Here is a 20,248-nt window from a genome sequence, read left to right on the forward strand (position 1 = left end):
GCCCAACATGACCCATTCCAAGAGGAATAAAATGCTGTCTACCTGAACAGCAATGGCAAGGAAAGGCTTAGGCCATGGTCTTTGTTTATTGGTGGTAGTCCTGCTAGTGCTACTGCTGTTTCATGCACTAGGAATGTGCCTATTGTGGAAGCCAGTGGCAAACGCAGTCAGGTATCTTCCTTTGTAACCTCATATGAGGTGTCACTTTTGAAAACAATTCAGTGCCCAAAAATTGATGAACAGAACACTGAAGCTGGAGAACAAACCAAGTGTTTACAAATCTCTGAGGAGAGTCAGGTGGGGAAGGGGGGGCCGGGGGGTCATGTTAGCTATGTGTGAGTTGGACATTTCTGACATTGTACTCATAGAGAAGCCTCCTTTCACCATTTCTGCACCCTCTGCAAATTAGGGAATGAGCAGTACAGTAAAGATGGTGACACAGAAATTGAGGATGCTAGTGTGAGGGGGATATTTGTGTATGATGATGAGGCTGTTAATGATGAGGGTGTGTTTGTGTCAAAGTAAGTCAGACACCAGTGGCAGCAGTTCTTGCTTGTGATAAAAAGAAGGCCATTGCCATGCCTGGGAATAAGACAAAAAGGAGGATCTCTTGTGTTTTTACCCAAATCCTTACAACATTTGTGGAGGCATCTGTACCATTTATGAGGCCAAAGCTAGTAGATGTAGGGACATTAGACTCTAGGCACCTCCTCTCTGTTACATCATTTGCAGTGAGTTCATGCAAGTTATTTGTCAAAAGCTGAAAAATTCCTATAAAATAATAAGAAGCAGTCCAGTATCAGCTACTGTACCAGACCAGTCCATAGGATCTCCATCACACATACCCTCACCATCAACCTCCACATTAATGATTGGAAGTAGTCCTTCCAAAAAAATTTGTTTTCTGGGGGCCCAAACAATCCAAGTGCTTCAGCCACAAAAGTGTCAGTTCCTGTTTCTCCTGTTGCTGAAGCTGATTTGTTATACTGTGTACAGATGTAGCCACCACGCTCATCGAGCATGGCTACATCGCAAACAATGCACTGCTGGCGAGGCAGTGCACAAAGACCCTCCCATTCATGTGAATGGGGTGCATGCATGCCTATGACACCTGTGTGACCCAGACCTTGGAGGTAAATCAGATCTGATCACAGCAGCAAATTTGTTAGCTAATGGGCAAAACCATGTGCAGTGCGAGGGAAGGGGGGGATATAAGATTTGCAGAGAGAGAGTTAGATTTGGGTTAATTATATTGTTTCTGTGCAGGGTAAATACTGGCTGCTTTATTTTTACCCTGCAATTTAGATTTCAGTTTGAACACACCCCACCGAAATCTAACTCTCTCTGCACATGTTATATCTGACCCCCCTGTAGTGCACATGGTTTTGCCCATTAGCTAACAAATTTGGTGCTGTGATCAGATCTGAATTAGGTCCCTTCTGTTGTATCTGTACAGCATAAGGGAGGGTGGAAGGCAATTCCTTCTTGCGCCACTTATGGACTAGATGTAGGTGGAAAAACATAGTATTGTCCTTCATACTCAGACTCTCTGATGCACATCATAAATGTATTAAAGTCGTGTGTTACTACACAATTAGGAAGGACTTTAGGGGGGGGGGTGCAGTTTGGCCTACTATTATTTGTTAATGTAAGATAGACTAATTGGGAATTTGCAGCACTGCAGTGCAAGTGTTCATTTTTTTGGCTTCTTTTTCAACCTTTATCAGGATTCCTTGGCTATTAACATTATATTATTTTATGGGCTTTTATCAGTTGCTGCAAAACAGATAACTGTGATTTTCTTTTAATTGTATTTACTTTTCTAAAGTAATACATTAAATTAACCAATTTCTATCAATCAATCAATCAATCAATCAATCAATCAATTCATACAATCAATGCTTTAACTTTCTGCCACTACAAACTCCAACTCCATTTACCTATACTGCCCTGCAACTTTTTCTTTTGAAACAATTTTTCTGTGGGGTCTTATAGTTTATTAAAATGCCATCCTGTCTGCTACAATGTTTCATAGAATAGCTATACAGGTTGAGTATCCCATATCCATATATTCCGAAATACGGAATATTCCGAAATACGGACTTTTTTGAGTGAGAGTGAGATAGTGAAACCTTTGTTTTTTGATGTCTCAATGTACACAAACTTTGTTTAATACACAAAGTTATTAAAAATATTGTATTAAATGACCTTCAGGCTGTGTGTATAAGGTGTATATGAAACATAAATTAATTGTGTGAATGTAGACACACTTTGTTTAATGCACAAAGTTATAAAAAATATTGGCTAAAATGACCTTCAGGCTGTGTGTATAAGGTGTATATGTAACATAAATGCATTCTGTGCTTAGATTTAGGTCCCATCACCATGATATCTCACTATGGTATGCAATTATTCCAAAATAAGGAAAAATCCCATATCCAAAATACCTCTGGTCCCAAGCATTTTGGATAAGGGAGACTCAACCTGTATTCTTAAAGTAACTGCCATGTGTTTGTGCCACTGCTCTGTTGCTTCGTTTAGCCAGCCAGCCATTGACCAGTAATCGTGAACAATATTGTGAGCTGCGTGGTGTCAAAAATTGAATGGAAATAACTGGAAATTAATATTATTAAGGTTAATAATACTGTAGGAACAAAATCAGGATGCAAATAGCTAGGGTGTGTAAGCGGTGCCACCGCACAGAGCGCATAGCCCTTTGGACGGCACCACCACTCACCCACGACCCCTGCATTTGGCTAATAGGGTGCCTGGCTCTTACAGCCTCCTGGAGCATGTGGGAGTGCAAAAAGTTGAACATGGGTGTGTCATGGACATGTACCTAGAGGTCCATGCTATTCTGAATTGTGCAGATAGAGTAGGGAGACCTGCATAAGATGGATCTTGTGCACTTAGCTTGGGGCTGGTGCAGATACTAATGATGACTTCCCACTTGAAGCCACATGGATCTTTGCATTAGCACTATAGAACTTTGCTGTGGTATCTCATAAATACAGCCACCTTGCATCCAACACAGAATCAGCCCCTAAGGCTCACATACAAAGCCATAGTACAAATACTTGTACCATCACGCTTTTACTTTTGCATACATGGATGCATGGATTACCAAATTGAGAAGTTGTGGAAATGTTTGCATTGTCTGATGTGAGAATATGGGAAGACTAAGTGAATTCCTTGCTGACTACAGATGGAACCCATGAGTGGGCCTACTTTTGTAAGAACAAGATTTAAATGATTGGGGAAAGAAAAAGGTATTGAGAAACATGTATTGACAAGGGCATGCACACACTCCCTGCTCTGTGGTGGGGCACACAGAATATTTCTTTCTGATTAAGGACATGATTTTTCTACATTCTTATTTGTTGGATATTGGGTTTTAGTCCACATTTTGGAGGTATTACTTGGAGCAGCTTGTCATGGGAACAGTGTATAGAATTTACAAAAGTGACAAATGTGATTAAGACTAATTTAAGGCATAAATGGAGCTAAACTGAGCAGTATTTAATAAAAACAAAAACAAATGAAGGGAATGGCACTAAAGATTGAATTTTGACGTACTGTAGTAAGTAACTACTGATTTTATGGCATTGTTCCAAGTTGTAGAAATTTGGTGTAAACCTTGCAATGTGATAGGTGGATATAATTTTAAACTAGAACCCTCTCTGTCTAGAAATATTAGATTTCTTTTGTGATAAAAGGATAAAATAGAACATTATAGAAAGTGATAATAGCTTTCATTATTCTTTTCAGCATTACTGAGGCCGTTAATGTAGTCAGTAGACACTGGCGTATTTATAATGGAGGTCCAGGGGGACCCTCACCGCACACCCTGCACCCATTTCTTTCAATAATTACCCTCTGAAGTCCAGCATCGGCAGCAGCAGTGCTGCAGAAATCACCAGGAAAATCGTGCGGCGCCATTTTTGCTGTGTTTCGCACATACACAGTAAGGAAATCACTTGGAAAATGGCCACTGCGCCATTTTTATAGATACCTGCACATGCGCACTAGACTCTGGGACAGCACTAGGGTTTCCTACTGACCCTAGTGCTCAGAACTACAGCACAGTTTGCTAGAGAGGAGGGGGCCCAGTCGGTGACTGCACATGGGCCTCCTCCTCTCTGTTGTCTCCTAATATCATGCTTAATAAATATGACAGCTGTTGTGATATTCAACAAGTATAGTCAGCATTGCCTATATCCAATCAATGGCCCAAGACTGTGATTGGCACAATATCGATGTTGTAAGCAGCGGAGCAATGTTTTTACCACTGTGCATGTGTATAAGTCACACTGTTCATGTATCAGAGTGGTCTTGGTATTTACTAAGCCTTGGAGCGAAATAAAGTGGAGAGAGATAAAAAAACAAACCAACCAGCTCCTGTAATTTTTCAAACACAGCTGCCAGTTATAAGCTGATTAGCTGGTATTTTATCTCTTTCCACTTTAGCTCTCTCCAAGGCTTAGTAAATAGACCCCCTGATTCAGGCCCAATATTCCACTGTAATTTGTGTTGGATGTAGATGTAGGAATACCAAACATGTACAGTATGTTTCATGATATTGCAGGTTATTTCCATACTGTAAGTCTAATATTTGTCACAGTATTGTGTGTAAGGGGACCTTGCTTGCATGTTCTTCTAATAAATAAGCATATTTACCACACATGGATTTGTTTTGTTTGCTAGCAGGGAGAAAAAGCTTCTCTAATATATTTTTCCTAAATGTTAGACAAAAAATAGCCCATGTATCATGGGAAATATATAAAAATGTAAATGCTTTACTGTATTTTCATCCAGAATAATGAGTATTAGGCTGGAGTGATAATTGTAGGAATTGGTGCGTACAATATTATGAGTTTCTCTTGGGAAAATCTTCCATCTGATAAAATTATATGTTGCTTTGGGTAATCGTGCAATATTGCATATAATATTCTGAAAAAACTGGGATATATTTTTCACCATTATGAAGCATTGGAGATAATTAACTAATAATTCCTTTATAGGTGATTCTATTCAGATATATCTATGCCTACAGTAGTACGTTGTTCATGCTCCTTATTTGCTTTAGCAAATTTCAGTTATATTAAGAGAGAACTAAAGAAACACAATAGGGCTGAATTTGGGAGGCAAACAAGTGGCAATGTGCATGAATCTCATGGATATTACCACTGTGCGCATGCATCAAAGAAAGAAGTTGGCTTCTGCACATCCACCGGATCAGGTATGTGATGAAGATCACTAGCGCATATAGAGGGTCATTCCGAGTTGATCGCTAGCTGCCGTTGTTCGCTGCTTAGCGATCAGTGAAAAAAACGGCTAATCTGCGCATGCGTATGCACCGCAATGCGCACGCGCGTTGTATGGGTACAAAGTCCTTTGTGGTTTTGCACTGGTTCTAGTGACAATTCCAAATGCACAGCCGATCACAAGGAGATTGACAGGATGAGGGCATTTCTGGGTGTAAACTGACCGTTTTATAGGAGTGTTTGGAAAAACGTAGGCATGGCCGGGCGGATATCTGACGTCATTACCGTGTCACTCATCGCAGCAATCACACATGTAAGTGTTGAATCTTTAAGTTTCCAGTGTGTGGCCAAACTAGGAGGTCTTTTTCCATATAAAGATACCTTTATGCGCATTCGAGAAAGAAATGGAATGTAAGTGTTAATCCATTAGAGAGAGATGAAGGCATCATCGGTCTGGAAGTGACCACATAAATCTAATCACTCATCAATATATCTATGTATTGATGCTGGTTTGCTTTCAAAGCGCTAGTTTTGAGCATTTTTTTTGTTTTCCATACAGTGTTCTGGGAGCCTATTATGGGTGTGCTCTATGTGCTTGGAAACTTGCTGCTAATTTGAAAAAGAAAGCGCAAGGCTGTTTCCACCTTTTTCCTGATTTCAGAATCAGCCTTATTGTTTTATTTTCTATAAATGTAGCAGTCTGGAAATTATAATGTATTGTTATCATTAATGTTGGTGATTTGTATTGTGCCACAGTTCTCCATAGCACCAAACAAGTGGGAAGGTAGGGGATACATGAAAAAACATGACTTGCCATGGCTTGCAAACACATATGAGGAGCTTATGTAATAGCCTGTGAAATGAAGGCTGTGTGAGAATTCCGGCCAGTCTGCCCATATTTTTACAGTGGCAATAATTTAAAAGACAAAAGCAACCTGGTACATAAGCCACATGACCTCTAAGGGGCCTATTTATCAATCCTGTTTTCCCCTTTAATTAATTGAAAACTGCAGTTTCTGGATAATTGTCACAACATTTTGCAAAGAGGCTATTTATTAAGCTTCTATTGCTGGAGTTATCTGCCATATCTGCCATTATTCTTATAATCTACAGGTATAAAATGTAAAGATAACACAGGTACAGTTAAAGTTTATTTAAATAATATTCTTTTTAAATTTGTGTTTACCACTTTATTAAACATAAAATAAGATTTATCTTGAGCCACAATAGTCTAATGAACAATGAAACAATTTCTACTGCCTTTGCACTTGGTCTACCATTGTCCAATGTCTGATCTGCCACAATCCAATGCGTAATAAACCTTTTTCTTTATAGACTTGATCATTTGTAGCCTGATGTGACTGAGGTGAGACCCAACAAAAAACAACACATCTACACACTAGTGCTTTCAGATACTACATGACCAATACAGCATTTTAATGTCACTGGGTAAGGGACCATTTGTGTGTCCCTTTCCAATATATTGATAAAAACAAACATAAGGTACACTCAGGACATCATAAAATGGGAAGAAAACAACATGTCTAGTAATGAAAATAAAATAAAATAATGGCTAAGAAGTAATGAAAAAGGTCTCGTAGAAGAATGTAGATGGCATGTTTTTTTTTGTCATAATTGAATGTTTTTTTTCTTGTTATATCAAGCTATTGTTTCTAATAGTTAATTCCTATTTACTATTTCACGTAATTTTCTATTACAATAAAGTGTGACATTTGAAATTGCTGTTTTGTAAAATGGATTGCATCGCAAGATATCTTTCTTGCCATTAATATACACTGATTATTAATTATTATCTTTTTTTTATTTACTTATTTGTATTTCCCATTAATGGGTGGGATTTTTAAGTCAATTGTGGATTAATACTACTCACATGTGACAGTCTTGGTGATATTTATTAAAATAATATTTTTCTGGATAGAATACAGTTCATTCTTAACATTTAGTAGTGAAACCTGCTTTTTGTTTGTTTATTTTCTGGAATGTTGCTTTATGTAAGCCACAGAGATTGTTCATATCAAGTAATGAAACAAATTACAGTTGATTTTTAGCACAAATCACATTTAGCATTGTCTTCATGGTCAGTGACCTGAATTAGGCAAGGTATGCAGTGCAGGAAATGACTCATGGTGGATTTAGAGTGCATCTGTTATTTCTCTTTATCTGCTGAGGTAATGCTAGTTAGCTATTAGGCATATCTGGAGGGTAACTGTAATTATTCAAACATATTTGTTTTATTTATTTTTCAGGTGGACTTTACCAAATGAGTCAATAACAAATTATGACTTGAAGGCTATGGACTCATACTAAATTATCAAGCAAAATAAATACAATTAATGAAGTAATTTACATACTTCATACATTGAGCTAAATGTGTTGATTACAGTGCTGTAGCTACTACAGAAACTTTATCTTATCTGCTAAACAGTCCTATATTGTCATTTAATGGGCACTAATGGTAGCATGCAATAGTTGCAACTTGAAAGGGTCTTCATTTTTGTGTAATAAAATACAACTTTGGCTGTTGGATTGTGAGTATGTCTTCCACACACTTTTCTTTGGAAAGAAACCCATCAAAGTCTTGTCCTTGCATGATGCTGCTCGTCAAAAGGCTCTGTTGGATTTTAAGCCTGATACAAACAGCTTGCAGTCAAGAATATGCTCACTCTATTCGAGTAGAAGGGGACATTATTCTTGGTGGTCTGTTCCCAGTTCATTCAAGAGGAGAACGAGGTGTGCCTTGTGGGGATCTCAAGAAAGAAAAGGGAATTCATAGACTTGAGGCAATGATGTACGCCATAGATCAGATAAACAAAGACCAAGACCTTCTATCAAACATTACGCTAGGGGTCCGGATACTTGACACCTGCTCAAGGGATACGTATGCCTTGGAGCAATCTTTAACCTTTGTGCAAGCTTTAATAGAAAAAGATGCTACTGATGTTAGATGTGCAAATGGAGATTTACCTATTTTTACAAAGCCGGATAGAATATCTGGAGTGATAGGAGCTGCAGCAAGTTCTGTTTCCATTATGGTGGCTAATATATTAAGACTTTTTAAGGTAAGATATTTCTTTATTATTATTTTTTTTAAATCTGTGTTTGTATTGCATTGTCTATGACTAGCAGACTATTTCTTTGAAGCAGAATAATTTATGCAAAGCTTGCTTCTGTTAATGGTTTACTTTGCCAAGCTCTGAAAGCAGCATGTGTTACTGGAGTACTGAAGTAAATGAAATGTTTGTCTGCCAAGAGCCTTTGCATTCTCACTTTCTTGTTTTAATGAACCATTTACCCCTGTTAGTTCTGAAATCATCTTTGCAGCACAAGAATATAATCTGGTGATGCACGGTAATTTTGTACTTTCTGCAACAAGATATGTTTTTGAGTTTCTCTCATAACCTGTTCCAAGTCGGCAACTGAATTAACAAAATACATGGATCAATAAAGTCAGTAAAGAACATTGTGTGTATTGTGTCAGACACAGGGATATGTAGGCTAAATGAGACTCCTGTATGATACATGAGTAACACATAATACCTGTATAAAGTCTATAGAATCTATTTTGGCTGGCAGCAGTGGTATAAGAAGCACACGAATTGTACAGTTAAAATATATTTGGTAATATGTGTTTCTAAACATTATTTCTCTGACAATATTTTTGAAAATACTGTTTTATTAAATTAGGTTTCTTAAACCAATGAATATAAATTGTTAGCAATCTTGCATGTAATACCAGTATTGGAGTCGTCTAGCCAAGGATTATGGGAGACTCAGTTTTCATAACAGGTTAAGTGTTGAATTCTACTTCTACATACAGTATATCGTATTTTTTAAAAACTTGTGTGCACTACAAAAATATTTTTTAAAAACCATGATTAATGTTTACATTACTGATATTATGACAGCATCTCCTTTAACTGTGACTTTGTACTGCTCACTGCTGGTGTTGCCAGCAACATTCTTTTATGGACTAGTGTTGATGTACTAGTTACTTAAGTATTCTTCTGTGCCCTTCACTCCATTGTGTTTGTTATCTTGTTTAGTGATGTATAATAAGTTCTCTAATGGTGCCCATACACTTGTGCGATGCCCCGCGATGCGACATCGCAGGGCATCGCACCGGCAGTTCATGTGCGATGAAATCGCGCCTGAACTGCCAAAGTGATTACCATGCGATCATGCGATACATTGCATGGTAATCACGTGATGGGCACATCACCGCCCCAGCGGGTGCCTATTGCGCATCGCAGTTCGATATATTGCATGTGTTTTTAAAAACACATGCGATCGTACTGCGATGCGATAAATATTAAGTGCAGCACATACTATAATGAGACGCGATATTCAAGCAGCGTGCCCGCACATCGCGTCGCATGGTACATTAAATGTGCATACACACAGATGCAGTCGAAATCGAAGGATTGTATGCCATATCGCACAAGTGTATGGGCTACATTACACAGATAAAACTGTGTTGGAGAGTAATTTTATTCATTACCTTACCAAATATGCATTCTTTTTATGCTTTCTTATGCTTCCTTCTTTTCACCTATAATAAATATAATGAAATTTGCAGTATCATGTCAATTAGCAATAAGCCTATCTGTGAAACTATATACAGGTTGAGTCTCCCTTATCCAAAATGCTTGGGACCAGAGGTATTTTGGATATCAGATTTTTCCGTATTTTGGAATAATTGCATACCACAATGATATATCATGGTGATGGGACCTAAAGCTAAGCACAGAAGGCATTTATGTTACATATACACCTTATACACACAGCCTGAAGGTCATTTTAGCCAATATTTTTTATAACTTTGTGCATTAAACAAAGTGTGTGTACATTCACACAATTCATTTATGTTTCATATACACCTTATACACACAGCCTGAAGGTCATTTAATACAATATTTTTAATAACTTTGTGTATTAAACAAAGTTTGTGTACATTGAGCCATCAAAAAACAAAGGTTTCACTATCTCACTCTCACTCAAAAAAGTCCGTATTTCGGAATATTCCGTATTTCGGAATATTTGGATATGGGATACTCAACCTGTACTTAAATAAACATTAAAGGTTTTTGTTATGTATGACTCACTGAGGTCTAAAGGGACAGAGAGTAATGTATTGGGGATCTCATTAATAAATTGGGGTATGTTTGGTAAGAACAAAAGTTTGGTGTCCGTGGATTGTGCCTTTAGAGTGGATGGTCCACCAGTTGCTTTATTAATGTGGCATTTATGTCATCCATGTGACAGTTCTTTGACTTGCTCTCTTCCACTAAAACAAAAACAGACACCATGGGAGTCATTCAGGTGCGGCTGTTCTTCCTACTCCTGTTGCAATGATTTGCCGTATGCAAGTGTGATTATATACAGTACTAATATGGGCAGAAGCTAACCCATGCAAAAATTTGCCCACTGCAATTGCATCTTTTGCATCGAGTCACCAAACAGAGCCTGAGTGCCTCTGAAGATGCGCAGGATGAGTTGCTCTTCCTGAGACACAGTGAGCTCTCCAGCAGCAAGTGTAATCACAGCTGCTAATATCTGCATGCCCAGAAAACACCATCTGAACGGCCATTATACGCCTGCGTTCGCATGACCACTCCCCGTTATTACCACCCTCAAACGCTGACTTCCTGTCACTCACTTTGCAACTTTTGAGATTTTAGATTTTATCCCAGAACCGCGCTTGCAGGTTATGATGACAGCCCGTGTTCCCACAAAAAAGCCTTCACCAAGACTTTATCTATACACCATATGAAAACCAGACAATGAGAACTCGTGGCGGTACCGTAACCATAAACACATTTGATGAGGTGGTTAAAGATTTTGCAAAAGAACCAAGTAAGGTTCACTTACATGAATGATAATTGATTATGAATGATGATTCTAGAACAATAAAAGAAATAAACACAATAGTGTAATATGTAATGACAATTATCCAATGTGTGTTTTTAATGGTTCCACTCACATAGAGAAACTTTTATCAATGCATATCATCCTCATAAGAGGTATATCCGGAAGTCAGCAACAGGAGAATTGATCTGTATGTATCGTCCTTATAGGAGGTATATCCAGAAATCCCCAATGGAGTACTAAGGGCTTAAAAAAAGACCAATATGGTGCAATATAGTCTTATAAAAATGAAAAATTTAATAAAATTGATACACACAATTTTTAAAATTTAAAAAGCATATATCACCAATCACATGGTAGATCGATTGATATCCCGTCACAGCACCGATCCAAAGTCCCTCTGCATCCAGAAATCCCAGCAGCCAGAAACATTAGATATGGAATCGATGACCAAACAGTAAAAGCACAGGAATACCAAATGATGAATAGCTTAAACGCGTTTTCGGTCCTTAGACCTTCCTCAGAAGCATAGGGCGTCATTCCGAGTTGTTCGCTCGCAAGCTGCTTTTAGCAGCTTTGCACACGCTAAGCCGCCGCCTACTGGGAGTGAATCTTAGCATATCAAAATTGCGAACGAAAGATTAGCAGAATTGCGAATAGACACTTCTTAGCAGTTTCTGAGTAGCTTCAAACTTACTCGGCATCTGCGATCAGTTCAGTGCTTGTCGTTCCTTGTTTGACGTCACAAACACACCCAGCGTTCGCCCAGACACTCCTCCATTTCTCCAGCCACTCCCGCGTTTTTCCCGGAAACGGTAGCGTTTTTTGCGCACACTCCCATAAAACGGCCTGTTTCCGCCCAGAGACACCCACTTCCTGTCAATCACACTCCGATCACCAGAACGAAGAAAAAACCTCGTAATGCCGTGAGTAAAATTCCTAACTGCATAGCAAATTTACTTGGCGCAATCGCACTGCGGACATTGCGCATGCGCATTAGCGACTAATCGCTCCGTTGCGAGAAACAAATAACGAGCGAACAACTCGGAATGACCCCCATAATGCCATGAAATGAATCAACACCCTTTTATACTCTCTTAATTGGGTTGATGACAAACACCCTAATTTAATTTAAAACACCTGTATATTTAAAAGAGGATTACTCTTCCAAACAGGAAGTTCGTCACCGGAAGTGACGCTTTTGCGTTCCACCAGTAAATAACTTCATCCTATTCCTTGATTAGCTCTCCACCACCACCTTCTCTCTAAGACACCATAGTACAGACGATCCCACATACTCAAATTAAGGTCTCCCAAGTGCTCAAACTAGTCGTCATATAATCGGGACGGAACGCGCGTGACCGGAAGTAACGCTTTTGCGTTCTACCGGTCCTACGCTTCCTCCCGACCCCTTTCAGGACCGGAAGCGTGTGACTGGAAGTGACGCTTTTGCGCTCCACCGGTCCTACGCTTCCTCCCGAATGCGTTTCACATACTCAGCTGCAGTTATTACATTTTTGTATTACACTGATCATACATTACTAGCAATACGCGGAAGCGCGTGACCGGAAGTGACGCTTTTGCGCTCCACCGGTCCTACGCTTCCCCCCGAATGCGTTTCACATAATCAGATGCAGTTATTACATTACTAACAATAGACAGTTACTTCAGTTGTTAAGCAATCCTGTACATCATAACAAGTCCATTTCTAAACAGAAAACGCATTATCGGAGGAATTTTATTGTATTCCACGGATCTTCAATGGCTTCCTGTTTGCGTTCCATTCACTCCAAAAAAGTTCTCCATCCTTTCTTACAGATTCAGAAATGTAGTCACTTTGCATGGTCAATTCAGATGCTCATATGAACATAAATAAATCCAAATCTTGCTGCGACCACACTCGCGAATCACTCGTTGCATGTGTACTGTAGCTCAAATGCCTGTCCAGTGTGAACACATTGATCGATATGTGTACAACAGCTGCTTTACTTCCATACCAGAATGACCCCCATTTGTCTGCAGCATGTACACAACTGTGACATCTATCAGTGTCATATTTTGTATACCTAAAAACTACTGTATGTATGTTGTTTTTAGGCTAGAGAAGAACCTAAGGAAAATATGGTGACCTAGAAAGTTGGTGACCAATTTTAAGTAAATTTTTTGTTTTTGCCTCTTTAGCCTTTTTTTATGATTTAGATTAGATGTGTTTTAAAAATATTTTCTGGCCATATGTACTTACTCCAGGTTGCTTAGCATAAAAGCCATAATGCCCAGATATGCAGATCTTCATGAAAATGCATGAAAACTGGCACTAATGATTGCAACATTTATAGACATGCAACAGGGGAGTAAAAAAACAGAACAATATAGGGGGTCATTCAGACCCAATCGCTGCTGTGCATTTTCGCACAGCAGCAATTGGGTCTGAACTGTGCTTGCACCGGCCCCGCAGTGCACTGGCGCATGGCAGCTGACGACTGTCCTAGGCTAGCGATCGCCTCTGCCTGATTGACAGGCAGAGGCAGTCGCTGGGCGGTACGGGGTGGGCCGGCGGCATTTAGCCGCCATTTAGTGGGCGCGGTCCGGGCAATGCAGGTGTGCCTGGACCATTGGGGGGGGGGGGCGGGCCGCAGCAGCTGTGTGACGTCACACACAGCCGCTGCAACCCTGGCAGTGACAAGTAACTCCCTGCCAGCGTGCAGGAGCTGCGCTGGCTGGGAGTTACTCCTACAGTACTGAAGCGGGCGATGCTTTTGTACTTCTGCGATGGGGTAGGGCCTGACATGCGCGGTGGACTAGCCCTGTGCTGGGCGTCCCCCCCCCCCCCCCCGAATGTCAGTGTGCCTGATCGTAGATGTGCTAAATTTAGCACATCTACGATCAGGTCTGATGGTGTAATGGTTAGCATTACTGCCTCACAGCACTGAAGTCATGGATTCGATTCCCACCATGGCTCTGTGTGGAGTTTGTATATTCTCCCCGTACTTGCGTGGGTTTCTTCCGGGTACTCCGGTTTCCTCCCACAATCCAAAAATATACTGATAGGTTAATTGGCTCCCTACAAAATTAACCCTCTCGTGAATGTGTGTGTGTAAATGTGGTAGGGAATATAGATTATAAGCTTTACTGGGGCAGGGACTGATGTGAATGGCCAAGTATTTTCTGTAAAGCGCTGCAGAATATGTGTGCGCTATATAAATAACTGGTAATAAATCACCCCCATAGTCTAATAAGGGGTTGTTTGTGTAACTGAAAACAGATGCAGCCCAACATACAGTAGAGATGCATATAAGCCTATAAAAGCCATATGAATTGTGGGTGCTGAACGGATGGTAAAAATTAGAGATGAGCGGGTTCGGTTTCTCTGAATCCGAACCCGCACGAACTTCATGTTTTTTTCACGGGTCCGAGCAGACTCGGATCCTCCCGCCTTGCTCGGTTAACCCGAGCGCGCCCGAACGTCATCATGACGCTGTCGGATTCTCGCGAGACTCGGATTCTATATAAGGAGCCGCGCGTCGCCGCCATTTTCAAACGTGCATTGAGATTGATAGGGAGAGGACGTGGCTGGCGTCCTCTCCATTTAGATTAGGGTTGAGAGAGAGAGAGAGAGATTGACCTGAGGCTGTGATACTGTAGAAGAGAGTGCAGAGTTTAGTGACTGACGACCACAGTGACCACCAGACAGTGCAGTTGTTTGTTTTATTTAATATATCCGTTCTCTGCCTGAAAAAAACGATACACACAGTGACTCAGTCACATACCATATCTGTGTGCACTGCTCAGCCCAGTGTGCTGCATCAATGTATATATATATCTGACTGTGCTCAGCTCACACAGCTTATAATTGTGGGGGAGACTGGGGAGCACTGCAGTGCCAGTTATAGGTTATAGCAGGAGCCAGGAGTACATAATATTATATTAAAATTAAACAGTGCACACTTTTGCTGCAGGAGTGCCACTGCCAGTGTGACTAGTGACCAGTGACCTGACCACCAGTATATATAATATTAGTAGTATACTATCTCTTTATCAACCAGTCTATATTAGCAGCAGACACAGTACAGTGCGGTAGTTCACGGCTGTGGCTACCTCTGTGTCGGCACTCGGCAGCCCGTCCATAATTGTATATACCACCTAACCGTGGTTTTTTTTTCTTTCTTTATAGTCATACTAGTTACGAGTATACTATCTCTTTATCAACCAGTCTATATTAGCAGCAGACACAGTACAGTGCGGTAGTTCACGGCTGTGGCTACCTCTGTGTCGGCACTCGGCAGCCCGTCCATAATTGTATATACCACCTAACCGTGGTTTTTTTTTCTTTCTTTATACATACATACTAGTTACGAGTATACTATCTCTTTATCAACCAGTCTATATTAGCAGCAGACACAGTACAGTGCGGTAGTTCACGGCTGTGGCTACCTCTGTGTCGGCACTCGGCAGCCCGTCCATAATTGTATATACCACCTAACCGTGGTTTTTTTTTCTTTCTTTATACATACATACTAGTTACGAGTATACTATCTCTTTATCAACCAGTCTATATATTAGCAGCAGACACAGTACAGTGCGGTAGTTCACGGCTGTGGCTACCTCTGTGTCGGCACTCGGCAGCCCGTCCATAATTGTATATACCACCTAACCGTGGTTTTTTTTTCTTTCTTTATACATACATACTAGTTACGAGTATACTATCTCTTTATCAACCAGTCTATATTAGCAGCAGACACAGTACAGTGCGGTAGTTCACGGCTGTGGCTACCTCTGTGTCGGCACTCGGCAGCCCGTCCAGAATTGTATATACCACCTAACCGTGGTTTTTTTTTCTTTATACATACATACTAGTTACGAGTATACTATCTCTTTATCAACCAGTCTATATATTAGCAGCAGACACAGTACAGTGCGGTAGTTCACGGCTGTGGCTACCTCTGTGTCGGCACTCGGCAGCCCGTCCATAATTGTATATACCACCTAACCGTGGTTTTTTTTTCTTTCTTTATACATACATACTAGTTACGAGTATACTATCTCTTTATCAACCAGTCTATATATTAGCAGCAGACACAGTACAGTGCGGTAGTTCACGGCTGTGGCTACCTCTGTGTCGGCACTCGGCAGCCCGTCCATAATTGTATATACCACCTAACCGTGGTTTTTTTTTCTTTCTTTATACATACATACTAGTTACGAGTATACTATCTCTTTATCAACCAGTCTATATTAGCAGCAGACACAGTACAGTGCGGTAGTTCACGGCTGTGGCTACCTCTGTGTCGGCACTCGGCAGCCCGTCCATAATTGTATATACCACCTAACCGTGGTTTTTTTTTCTTTCTTTATACATACATACTAGTTACGAGTATACTATCTCTTTATCAACCAGTCTATATATTAGCAGCAGACACAGTACAGTGCGGTAGTTCACGGCTGTGGCTACCTCTGTGTCGGCACTCGGCAGCCCGTCCATAATTGTATATACCACCTAACCGTGGTTTTTTTTTCTTCTTTATACATACATACTACTACGACATCTCTTTATCAACCAGTCTATATTAGCAGCAGACACAGTACAGTACGGTAGTTCACGGCTGTGGCTACCTCTGTGTCTGCACTCGGCAGGCAGTCCGTCCATAATTGTATACCACCTAACCGTGGTTTTTTTTTTCTTTCTTCTTTATACATACATAGTTACATAGACATCTCTTTATCAACCAGTCTATATTAGCAGCAGACACAGTACAGTACGGTAGTTCACGGCTGTGGCTACCTCTGTGTCTGCACTCGGCAGGCAGTCCGTCCATAATTGTATACCACCTAACCGTGGTTTTTTTTTCTTTCTTCTTTATACATACATAGTTACATAGACATCTCTTTATCAACCAGTCTATATTAGCAGCAGACACAGTACAGTACGGTAGTTCACGGCTGTGGCTACCTCTGTGTCTGCACTCGGCAGGCAGTCCATAATTGTATACTAGTATCCATCTCCATTGTTTACCTGAGGTGCCTTTTAGTTGTGCCTATTAAAATATGGAGAACAAAAATGTTGAGGTTCCAAAATTAGGGAAAGATCAAGATCCACTTCCACCTCGTGCTGAAGCTGCTGCCACTAGTCATGGCCGAGACGATGAAATGCCAGCAACGTCGTCTGCCAAGGCCGATGCCCAATGTCATAGTACAGAGCATGTCAAATCCAAAACACCAAATATCAGAAAAAAAAGGACTCCAAAACCTAAAATAAAATTGTCGGAGGAGAAGCGTAAACTTGCCAATATGCCATTTACGACACGGAGTGGCAAGGAACGGCTGAGGCCCTGGCCTATGTTCATGGCTAGTGGTTCAGCTTCACATGAGGATGGAAGCACTCAGCCTCTCGCTAGAAAAATGAAAAGACTCAAGCTGGCAAAAGCAGCACAGCAAAGAACTGTGCATTCTTCGAAATCCCAAATCCACAAGGAGAGTCCAATTGTGTCGGTTGCGATGCCTGACCTTCCCAACACTGGACGTGAAGAGCATGCGCCTTCCACCATTTGCACGCCCCCTGCAAGTGCTGGAAGGAGCACCCGCAGTCCAGTTCCTGATAGTCAGATTGAAGATGTCAGTGTTGAAGTACACCAGGATGAGGAGGATATGGGTGTTGCTGGCGCTGGGGAGGAAATTGACCAGGAGGATTCTGATGGTGAGGTGGTTTGTTTAAGTCAGGCACCCGGGGAGACACCTGTTGTCCGTGGGAGGAATATGGCCGTTGACATGCCAGGTGAAAATACCAAAAAAATCAGCTCTTCGGTGTGGAGGTATTTCACCAGAAATGCGGACAACAGGTGTCAAGCCGTGTGTTCCCTTTGTCAAGCTGTAATAAGTAGGGGTAAGGACGTTAACCACCTCGGAACATCCTCCCTTATACGTCACCTGCAGCGCATTCATAATAAGTCAGTGACAAGTTCAAAAACTTTGGGTGACAGCGGAAGCAGTCCACTGACCAGTAAATCCCTTCCTCTTGTAACCAAGCTCACGCAAACCACCCCACCAACTCCCTCAGTGTCAATTTCCTCCTTCCCCAGGAATGCCAATAGTCCTGCAGGCCATGTCACTGGCAATTCTGACGATTCCTCTCCTGCCTGGGATTCCTCCGATGCATCCTTGCGTGTAACGCCTACTGCTGCTGGCGCTGCTGTTGTTGCTGCTGGGAGTCGATGGTCATCCCAGAGGGGAAGTCGTAAGCCCACTTGTACTACTTCCAGTAAGCAATTGACTGTTCAACAGTCCTTTGCGAGGAAGATGAAATATCACAGCAGTCATCCTGCTGCAAAGCGGATAACTGAGGCCTTGACAACTATGTTGGTGTTAGACGTGCGTCCGGTATCCGCCGTTAGTTCACAGGGAACTAGACAATTTATTGAGGCAGTGTGCCCCCGTTACCAAATACCATCTAGGTTCCACTTCTCTAGGCAGGCGATACCAAGAATGTACACGGACGTCAGAAAAAGACTCACCAGTGTCCTAAAAAATGCAGTTGTACCCAATGTCCACTTAACCACGGACATGTGGACAAGTGGAGCAGGGCAGGGTCAGGACTATATGACTGTGACAGCCCACTGGGTAGATGTATGGACTCCCGCCGCAAGAACAGCAGCGGCGGCACCAGTAGCAGCATCTCGCAAACGCCAACTCTTTCCTAGGCAGGCTACGCTTTGTATCACCGCTTTCCAGAATACGCACACAGCTGAAAACCTCTTACGGCAACTGAGGAAGATCATCGCGGAATGGCTTACCCCAATTGGACTCTCCTGTGGATTTGTGGCATCGGACAACGCCAGCAATATTGTGTGTGCATTAAATATGGGCAAATTCCAGCACGTCCCATATTTTGCACATACCTTGAATTTGGTGGTGCAGAATTTTTAAAAAAACGACAGGGGCGTGCAAGAGATGCTGTCGGTGGCCAGAAGAATTGCGGGACACTTTCGGCGTACAGGCACCACGTACAGAAGACTGGAGCACCACCAAAAACTACTGAACCTGCCCTGCCATCATCTGAAGCAAGAAGTGGTAACGAGGTGGAATTCAACCCTCTATATGCTTCAGAGGTTGGAGGAGCAGCAAAAGGCCATTCAAGCCTATACAATTGAGCACGATATAGTAGGTGGAATGCACCTGTCTCAGGCGCAGTGGAGAATGATTTCAACGTTGTGCAAGGTTCTGATGCCCTTTGAACTTGCCACACGTGAAGTCAGTTCAGACACTGCCAGCCTGAGTCAGGTCATTCCCCTCATCAGGCTTTTGCAGAAGAAGCTGGAGACATTGAAGGAGGAGCTAACACGGAGCGATTCCGCTAGGCATGTGGGACTTGTGGATGGAGCCCTTAATTCGCTTAACAAGGATTCACGGGTGGTCAATCTGTTGAAATCAGAGCACTACATTTTGGCCACCGTGCTCGATCCTAGATTTAAAGCCTACCTTGGATCTCTCTTTCCGGCAGACACAAGTCTGCTGGGGTTGAAAGACCTGCTGGTGACAAAATTGTCAAGTCAAGCGGAACGCGACCTGTCAACATCTCCTCCTTCACATTCTCCCGCAACTGGGGGTGCGAGGAAAAGGCTCAGAATTCCGAGCCCACCCGCTGGCGGTGATGCAGGGCAGTCTGGAGCGACTGCTGATGCTGACATCTGGTCCGGACTGAAGGACCTGACAACGATTACGGACATGTCGTCTACTGTCACTGCATATGATTCTCTCAACATTGATAGAATGGTGGAGGATTATATGAGTGACCGCATCCAAGTAGGCACGTCACACAGTCCGTACTTATACTGGCAGGAAAAAGAGGCAATTTGGAGGCCCTTGCACAAACTGGCTTTATTCTACCTAAGTTGCCCTCCCACAAGTGTGTACTCCGAAAGAGTGTTTAGTGCCGCCGCTCACCTTGTCAGCAATCGGCGTACGAGGTTACATCCAGAAAATGTGGAGAAGATGATGTTCATTAAAATGAATTATAATCAATTCCTCCGCGGAGACATTGACCAGCAGCAATTGCCTCCACAAAGTACACAGGGAGCTGAGATGGTGGATTCCAGTGGGGACGAATT

The 20,248-nt window shown here is 41.7% G+C and overlaps 1 protein-coding gene across 1 annotated transcript in view; it reads left to right on the forward strand.

Annotated features, from left to right (window-relative positions):
* Window positions 1-20,248, forward strand: part of GRM8 (glutamate metabotropic receptor 8) — a 1,527,000-nt gene that overhangs the window by 66,311 nt on the left and 1,440,441 nt on the right. The window contains exon 2 of the mRNA XM_063927164.1: window positions 7,532-8,344. Within this exon, the coding sequence (XP_063783234.1) occupies window positions 7,820-8,344 (525 nt within the window). The 5' untranslated portion in view covers window positions 7,532-7,819. The remainder of the gene's footprint in view (window positions 1-7,531; window positions 8,345-20,248) is intronic.

The sequence above is a fragment of the Pseudophryne corroboree genome, chromosome 6 (assembly GCF_028390025.1).
Source record: "Pseudophryne corroboree isolate aPseCor3 chromosome 6, aPseCor3.hap2, whole genome shotgun sequence".
Taxonomy (NCBI): domain Eukaryota; kingdom Metazoa; phylum Chordata; class Amphibia; order Anura; family Myobatrachidae; genus Pseudophryne; species Pseudophryne corroboree.